The sequence below is a fragment of the Talpa europaea genome (assembly GCF_964194135.1).
Source record: "Talpa europaea genome assembly, chromosome: 4".
NCBI classification, from domain to species: domain Eukaryota; kingdom Metazoa; phylum Chordata; class Mammalia; order Eulipotyphla; family Talpidae; genus Talpa; species Talpa europaea.
The window spans coordinates 30,637,471-30,646,593 of NC_140070.1; the positions used below are offsets into that span (position 1 = coordinate 30,637,471).

Below are 9,123 nucleotides of genomic sequence, written 5' to 3' on the forward strand. Positions count from 1 at the left end.
AAAGATGTACTAAGGCACGGCAATGTTTTTCATCCTCGTGAGTCCTGCTGCCTGCATTCCCTCACTGCTGTTCTTCAGTGTTCTTGCAGGAAAAGAGATCTAGGGTGACAGGAAATGTGATGGCTCACCTCACGTTATTTTATATTCCTGAATCCTTCCATTGTTGGCTCGGTCTCTGATTTTGGGAACAGCTGTGTTCTGCTTGGGATGTTTTTATTTCCTAGAACACACACACCGATTGCAGTGGAGCCTGAGGATGGAAAGGTTTGATGTGTGTGGCTGTCTAACAGCTTTTTTTTGCACAACACTTTGACTACAAAAAGAAATCTAAGTGTGTTAATCATGCTGATCAGCAAGGGCCAGGGATTCCTTCACTTTGGTGTGTGTCTCTGGTTGTATATATTCACACCTGTCTTGAAAGGTAGGTTTTTGTTCCTGCTTCATCACATATTCCTTTTTAGCTACATGTATTTATTTTTCTAGTTGTGCTTGAATGAACAGAGATGAAATATTCCATGGGTAAATATGTCGAATTAATGCTGTTAAAACTGTTAATTAATCTATTTTTATTGGTTATGTTTAACATATGAGATTTGGGGAGTGGGATAGGGAGGACAATGAGACATTGTAAGTCATATTTGATTTCCCTAATTAAAATGGCAGTAATAATAATGATGCAGTTTTCTATCCAGCTCTGCTATGAATATATTCAATTTATTTATTTGTATTAGTATTTAATGTTGTTTCAAACCTGTGATTTATTTGTTAGTTGATGCTGTTACTTAGTCTATGAAATCATCCCTTTGGAAGGTAATCATCTTTGATTTGGGAACCAGATCATATTACTATGCTGAAATGTGTTATAAGAGTAAGATCATTCATTTTAAAAGTTAATACTTAGAAGCACATAACCATTGTTCTGCTGAACAAAAGCATATTTATGTGCTGTTGGCTTTGCAGGGGGCAAGAGACTCATGGAAGGTTTATCTAAATAATCTCAAAGGGGAGAAAAGAGGAATAATTTGTTTTTATTGTCTATTTAAGCTTTAATACCGTCATTATTAATTCTGATGGTAAGAAGTCTGTTTTTTGTTTGGAACTGTTCTTTCCTGCTGATATCTCAGCATTTCAGGGTTTCCAAATGAATGTGTCAAATAACTTTTTATTCAGTAATAAATAGTTATGCTTTCATTTTTATTTTTAAGTTTTTCAATACCCTGGATTTTTTTCTTTCCGAGTGTAAATTCTCTGAAAAATTTGTAGGTGTCAAATTTGAATGCTATAAGGGAAGATGAAAAGGAGAGCATTAATGAAATGAATTATGTCAAATGAGGGCAAGTCACATGCTTTTAATGTTTTCTTGGAAAAATACAAAGAGATATGCATTAAGCTGTTGCCTAAAATCTAATTGCTAGAAGAGTTAGTATCTTCTAAGAACTAATTTTGAATTTCTAAATAAAAAATATTAAGGAAACTTGCCTTAAAAACTTTAAACTCTCATAAAACTCTAAAACAATTGAGGCTACTAGAGTGGGGGTGGGAACAAATTGGGGTGAGTGCCCGGTGGGTACTTGGACGGCAGTGGGGTAGTAACGGACATGTGAGGAGCTGTGACCCTAGTTCACTCAATCACAGTGCTGTAAATCTTGTTACCTCAAAAAAACCAAAAAAAAGGAATTTAAAAGTTGGTTTTAAAAAGGTGTATGGGGGCCTCCCTGGTGGCGCAAGGGGTTATGACGGAACCTATGAAGCAATCTGCAGCCACTGCAGCACGAGTTCCATCCCCGGCCAGCCTGGGAGCTACCCACTTGATGCAGCAGACCTCTCCTGACTTGCCCGCTGTGCTCCTCAGCAGTGTATGTTGGTCAATCTGCTGTTCTGTCTCTGGTGAATCCTCTCACACCCTGCATCTTTGGCCTGTACCCCAGCTCTTGTATGCATAAATAAATAAATCTTAAAAAAAAAAAGCAAAGTGTATGGCTTGTTAGGACAGTATTAAATTACTAGTTATTTCAGGTTGCTGGGTGAAGCCTTCCCTTTCTCATTGTAGAAACAGAGGTCAGTTGTATGCCTGTTTTGATAAGCAAGGACAGGATTTTTCCTTAGTCATTGGATCAGTAAGATTGTAAGTTACATTCAGAGATACAAGCAAACATCCCCAACTTCCTGCAAGCCCTTACATTTGTGGTGGCTTAAACTTTATTTTTTTTTTTATTTTAAAAGATTTATTTATTTATGCATACAAGAGCTGGGGTACAGGCCAGAGATGCCGGGGTTGGGGGGGTGAGAGGATTCACCAGAGACAGAGTGGGGAACAGAACAGGCAGATTGACTGAAATACACTGCTGAGGGGAGCAGCAGGTGAGACAGGAGAGGTCTGCCTCGCCATGTGGGTTGCTCCCCGGCTGGCCAGGGATGGAACTCGTGCGGCAGAGGCTGTGGATTCCTTCATAGTGTAGTGCTTAACCCCTTGCACCACCAGGTAGGCCTATGTGGCTTAAACTTTAAAAGGCTAAAGATTTATATGAAGAGAAACAAGAGTATTTGTGTCTTAACTTTAAAAAAATGTTCTGTTGTGCTATCATAACAGTGAGAGATGCAGGCATTACTGCAATTATCTCCATTGCAAAGGTGAACAGAGGAGGCTCGGGAAGATAGACGAAATGGGCACCAGTGGATCTGTGCGTGGGTGACCATAGTGCAGGGGCAGGGTGTTCAATGGGCTTGGATGCCCCACAGTCCACATCATCCTGTGATGGAAGCTGCCAGAACCTCCACCTACTCCGCCCTCTCTGTTTCTCTAACTCTTGCCTCTGTTTGGCCACACAGGCTGTGCATCGGAGGAGAGACTCTTTCACAAACTGTTTTCTCATTATAACCAGTTCATCAGGCCTGTGGAAAATGTTTCAGATCCTGTCACAGTGCATTTTGAATTGGCCATCACACAGCTGGCCAAGGTGGTGAGTGCCTAGTCTGCCTTGTGCATCTCAGGAGCTGGACTCAGAGGGGTCAGAGTAATTCCCTAACACTGTCCCTCTTACTGCACTTGGTAATTAAGGGAATTTAAAAATGCAAAGAATCTATATAAGTGCTGATTCTTCAAAGTCACTGCCCCAGGAGGGCTATACTTGCCCCACTGGTGCTGTAATTATTCACATTAAGGCATTACTTTTCTGTAAGTGCTTTCAGAACCAGTTTATGAAGCAGGTGAAGGGAGAATACAAAAGGAGCTAACTTTCAGGGTGTGCCTGTTATGCACCCTACACTGTCTGCGCTTGGTGGTTACTGACTCCATTTTACAGCTTCAGAGACAGAAGTTCAGTTAAGCAACTTTCCCAAGGTCATGCAATTACAAGTGTGGAACAAGATTATGCTGTTTTTACTGCATGGAAAAAGAATTACCTTAAATTTTCTATGTTATATCAGAAAGAAAAAATTATATTTTTTTCATATAGGATTTCATTTAGCTCTGAAAAAACAGATGTGAATTTGGAAGTCTTTTTAAAATTTATTGCTACCATGTTCAAGGGCGAGTTGGACTAGAGGTTTGTTTGAATAATCTTCATGCCTTAGTAGGTGGGAGAGGAGCTAGTAGGGTCTGGTACTCTGACACAGCAGGGATCTGGGGTCCATGGCAAGGGAATGAGGAAGCAGGCCTGGCTTAAAGCAGCATGAATAACTCAGATTTGGCTCTTTTCAGTTGCAATTCTTGTTCTAAGACCTTTGTCTAATAGCAAGTACTTTTTTATTTTTTTTAAAGATTTATTTATTTATTTATTTATTTATACATGCACTGGGTACAGTCAGAAGCGCGGGAGGGTGGGAGAATTCACCAGAGCCAGAGCGGGGAGCAGAGCAGGCAGAAGGACCGAAGTACACTGCTGAGGGGAGCAGCGGGCGGCAGGAGAGGTCTGCGCGCCATGCGGGACCCTCCTTCGGTGGCCGGGGAGCAGCCGGGGATCAAACCGGCGCAACAGAGGCCGCGGGCAGCTTCACAACCCAGCACTTAACCGCTGCGCCACTGGGGAGGCCCCTAATAGCAAGTACTTTTGAGGCTAAAAATATTCTTTCTTCTTCCCAGGATGAAGTAAACCAGATCATGGAAACCAATTTGTGGCTACGTCACGTACGTGTCTCCATCACATGTTCTTCTCTTGGATCTGTCACTGTGTATGGCCTAACAATGTATAGTGGATAAATCCACCAGGATTTCCTCTTCCCATTGACAATTTATGATCGAGCATAAACTATCTGTCTCCAAAGCTAAAGTTAAGCTCTGGTAATGGCTGGCTTCATGGAAGCTTCATAGGTGCAGAAATCTAGTGACGACAGTTTCCCTGTCATAGCTTCTGTCCTTTCTGGCTTCTGCTCTCAAGTCTTCTTATTTTTATCTGCAACTTGAACTCCAGAGTCTGATGCTGTCCTACTCTTTGATGTTTTTGACTTAGCCCTATAGAAGTCAGCAGCTGAGTATAAGAACATGAGCGGTAGATTCTCATGAGCTAGCTCTATCAGTTGTGACATATAGTCCTTCCTTCCTGTTCTAACTTCCGCACAGATTTTGTGGCAAACTCATCATTGTGCACTGGAAATATTTTTTTTAATATTAGAAATGACACAAGTTCGATCCCCAGCTGGCCAGGGAGCTGACCCACATGGCGCAGCAGACCTCTCCTGTCTCTCCTGCTGCTCCCCTCAGCAGTGTATTTCAGTCAGAGGTGTAGGTGGTGAGAGGATTCACCAGAGACAGAGTGGGGAGCAGAACAGGCAGACTGACTGAAATACACTGTTGAGGGGAGAGTGAGCTAGATAGGAGAGGTCTATTGCGCCAGGTGGATAGCTCTCTGGTCTACCGGGGATTGAACTCATGCTGCAGGGGCTGAGGATTGCTTCATAGCGCTATGCTTAATCCCTTGCACCACCAGGGCAGCCCAATCTCTGAGCTTTTGAAACCAATGTACTCTTTAAATAAGAATTTTTTTTTCAATAAACTGCTCAATCAACATAAATTTAACATTAGAAGAAAGTTATTAAGAAATTTTTAGAGGGCCTCCCCGGTGGCGCAGCGGTTGAGCACTGGGTTGCGAAGCTGCCCGCAGCCTCTGCAGCGCCGGTTCGATCCCCGGCTGCTTCCAGGCCACCGGAGGAGGGTCCCACATGGCGCGCAGACCTCTCCTGCCACCCGCTGCTCCCCTCAGCAGTGTACTTCTGTCCTTCTGCCTGCTCTGCTCCCCGCTCTGGCTCTGGTGAATTCTCTCACCCTCCCGCTCTTCTGACTGTACCAAGTGCTTGTATAAATAAATAAATAAATCTTAAAAAAAAAAAAAAAGTGCAAAAAAGTTAAAAAAAAGAAAGAAAGAAATGTAAGATATTTATTTTAAAAAAAAAAGAAATTTTTAGAAACTGATTTCTATTTTCTTTAGATCTGGAATGATTATAAATTGCGCTGGGACCCAATGGAATATGACGGTATTGAGACACTTCGTATTCCAGCAGACAAGATCTGGAAGCCTGACATTGTTCTCTATAACAAGTATGGGTACCTGACAGCCTTTGTCTCTTTCCCAAGCTGCCTTTGGTAAACCTGCTGACCAATAATAAAGGGGGAAGGGATGCTACTAATGGGGTTTGCTTTCCTTGCAGTGCTGTTGGTGACTTCCAAGTCAAAGGCAAGACAAAAGCTCTTCTGAAATACGATGGCATGATAACCTGGACTCCACCAGCTATTTTTAAAAGTTCCTGTCCCATGGATATCACCTTTTTCCCTTTTGATCATCAAAATTGTTCCCTGAAATTTGGATCCTGGACATATGACAAAGCTGAAATTGATCTTCTGATCATTGGATCTAAAGTGGATATGAATGATTTTTGGGAAAACAGTGAATGGGAAATCGTTGATGCTTCTGGCTATAAGCATGACATAAAATACAACTGTTGTGAAGAGATATACACAGATATAACCTATTCTTTTTACATTAGAAGATTGCCAATGTTTTACACCATTAATCTGATTATCCCATGTCTTTTTATTTCATTCCTAACTGTGTTGGTCTTTTATCTTCCTTCTGATTGTGGTGAAAAAGTGACACTTTGCATTTCTGTTCTGCTTTCTCTGACTGTGTTTTTGCTGGTGATCACAGAAACCATCCCATCAACATCACTGGTGATCCCCTTGGTTGGGGAGTACTTACTCTTCACCATGATCTTCATCACTCTGTCCATCGTGGTGACTGTGTTTGTGTTGAACATACACTACCGCACCCCCACAACACACACTATGCCCAAGTGGGTGAAGGAGGTTTTCCTTCAATTGTTACCCCAGATCTTGATGATGAGGAGGCCTCTGGACAAGCTAAGGGAGACAAGTACTGATAAAAAAGCCAAAGGCATTTCCAGTAGGCCAGCCAAAGTCAAGTTTGATAATCACAGAGAGCCCAGATTTCTTAAAGAATGCTGCCAATGCCATAAGTCAAGTGAGCTTTCCACCAGCAAGAGAAAGTTAAGTCATCAGCCTTTACAATGGATGACAGAAAATTCAGAGCACTCACCGGAAGTTGATGATGTCATTAATAGTATTCAATTCATTGCAGAAAACATGAAGAGCCAAAATGAAACCAAGGAGGTAAATGCATGTCTCCTCTGACCTGTCCCCCAGTTGCAGACCTAGAGGCACTTAATAGCCTGGTCCTAGCTTCTGAGTGAGATCTGTTTACAAGAGGGTGGGGCTGCTTTGGTCTAAGCTCCACTTCTGTTACTGTGTGGCTTTGGGGGGACTGATCTGGAGCTTGAGGAGGGTGTAGGGTGTAACTCTAGGCAAATCTCCACCACCAAAATTGTTACTGCAAGTGAAATCCGGTTAAAAGAAAAATTTAGAGATACCTTGGTTAATGAAATGAAGAATCTCTCCACAGGAAACACAGGCAGGCAGAGGTAAGAAGGGAAATCTGCTCCTGGGCAGAAAGGAGGAATGACCACGGAGCAGCTGATTGCCCCGGAGCCCTGGGTGGCAGGACAAGGCTGTGGCAGCAACTCTCCCACTGGTTCTGGTGGGAAGGGATTTGGGGGCTGATTGAATGATATTTTTAGAATATCAGCATATTTTGCTACTGCTGCCTAGGGTCTAACTATAGCAGCATGGGACCTCCCCCCTCCTCCAAAGGGAGTTCAAAAAAAGCATGCCAGACAACTGAAACTCATGCCAGGTACCCAGGTTTGATGCCATACTGTGACTACCAGTCATATCCGTGTCTCTTAGTGAAGGATGTGCGGAGACCTGAAGTCTGCCCTGTTGGTGTGGGGACCATACTGCAGGTCACACCGGGTGGGAGTGGCAGGCGCGTCACAGGACAAGGGAGCTCAGAACTCACTGCATGGTGAAAATCTAGGAGGGAGGTGCTGTTGACTCACTCCCTACCAGGCAGGGCTCGCAAGACACCAGGAGACTCTAGCAGACTTTGTGCAGGCCAGGGATTGGGAAGATAGGAGACATGCAGCTAACTCTCCACAAACGCTAGGACAGAAGGTCTGGAGGGCTGCCCTGGCTGGTACCCCACATCTTACACCCATGACCTCCCCCCCACCCCATGCCCTGTTCCCTAGACTTGCTGGTAAATCAGAATATCCAGTGGTGCCCATAACAAACATTGAGCAATGTGAGTAGCTATTTCTTGGGATTGCCTCTTACACTCAGGAAAGTTCCCTGAAATTCCTTGGAATTCTGTATGCTCTGCAGGGACACTGAATACGGTTAATCAGAGCAATACCAATATTTGCTTTAAAATTGCCAGAGGTGGGAGGGGCCTCTCTGGTGGCAGAAGGGGTTAAGTCTCAGCACTGTGAAGATATCCAAAGCCACTGCAGCACAAGTTCGATCCCCAGCCGGCCAGGGAGCTACCCACATGGCTCAGCAGACCTCTCCTGGCTTTCCCAATGCTCCCCTCAGCAGTGTATTTCAGTAGATCTGCCTGTTCTGCTCCCCAGTCAGGTGAGTCCTCTCATCCCTTGCACCTCTGGACTGTAACCCAGCTCTTATATGCATAAATAAATCTTTGAGGGCCTCCCCTGGTGGCCAGGCGGTTGAGCGCTGCGCTGTGAAGCTGTCCGCAGCCTCTGCAGTGCCGGTTCTATCCCCGCCAGCCTTGGAGCAACACACATGGCGAGCAGACCTCTCCTGTCTCACCAGCTGCCCCCCTCAGTAGTGTATTTCGTCAGTCTGCCTGTTCTGTTCCCTGCTCTGTCTCTGGTGAATCCTCTCATCCTCCCGCACCTCTGGCCTATACCCCAGTTCTTGTATAAATAAATAAATCTTTAAAACAAACAAACAAACAAACAAATAAATAAATAAATCTTTGAGGAAAAAAGACTGCCAGGGGGAAAAACATCTTTGTAAAGGAAGCAACTTATCTATGAAACAGAACCTATTTCTTATTGTTTTGATTTTTTAAAAATTGTTTTGAATTTTTGTTTGCCTTTCAGGTGGAAGATGACTGGAAATATGTGGCCATGGTGGTGGACAGAGTATTTCTCTGGGTATTTATAATTGTCTGTGTGTTTGGAACTGCAGGACTATTTCTACAGCCACTACTGGGGAACACAGGAAAATCTTAAGGGTGTGTTTTCCTTTAATCTTTAGAAATTTCTAGATATTCTATTTGTTCTATGGTTCCTCCCATAAGGAAGGAGACAGAAAACTTCCCACCCAAGTTCCCCATCTACTGTAGCTCGTGACCAGATGGACACAGGACTTTACTGCAAATCAGGAGCTGAAATACCCTTCTCTATAGCACTGAGTGCTTTAAGATGTTTATACCACCACAGCCCAGAACTGGCAGGACCCAGAACTGGCAAGACAAGGACCTTCTCTTGTCTGTACCTGTTTGGCTTCCAAGGACATGAATGACCCACAATACAGCCAACTAGTAATGAACATTAAGCCATGCTAGAAAGAGGTTCTGTCATGTTCCTCCAGTTTATGCTGCTTGTTAGTACAATGACAGATGGCAGACGTGAAACTCTGGAACTTGGACCTTGCTGACACCTGCAAGTGCTTGTGAACTATTTATGCTGCTTTCTTGTGTTGTCTTTGTGATGTAGCTCACACCCTTTATCATTATTTGATACATT

The 9,123-nt window shown here is 43.6% G+C and overlaps 1 protein-coding gene across 2 annotated transcripts; it reads left to right on the top strand.

Moving 5' to 3' along the window:
• Positions 1 to 342: 342 nt before the first annotated feature.
• Positions 343 to 8,607, top strand: CHRNA6 (cholinergic receptor nicotinic alpha 6 subunit; the record flags this gene model as incomplete). 2 transcript variants are annotated; one of them, XM_084232016.1, is made up of 6 exons in its annotated part: positions 343 to 421; positions 2,830 to 2,960; positions 4,082 to 4,126; positions 5,424 to 5,533; positions 5,644 to 6,622; positions 8,476 to 8,607. In XM_084232016.1, 6 exons carry the CDS (start codon positions 343 to 345, stop codon positions 8,605 to 8,607), a joined length of 1,476 nt encoding a protein of 491 aa, XP_084088142.1. The 2 variants fall into 2 exon arrangements, with proteins under 2 accessions (XP_084088142.1, XP_084088143.1); XM_084232017.1 differs by lacking the exon at positions 4,082 to 4,126.
• Between the last annotated feature and the right edge of the window lie 516 nt (positions 8,608 to 9,123).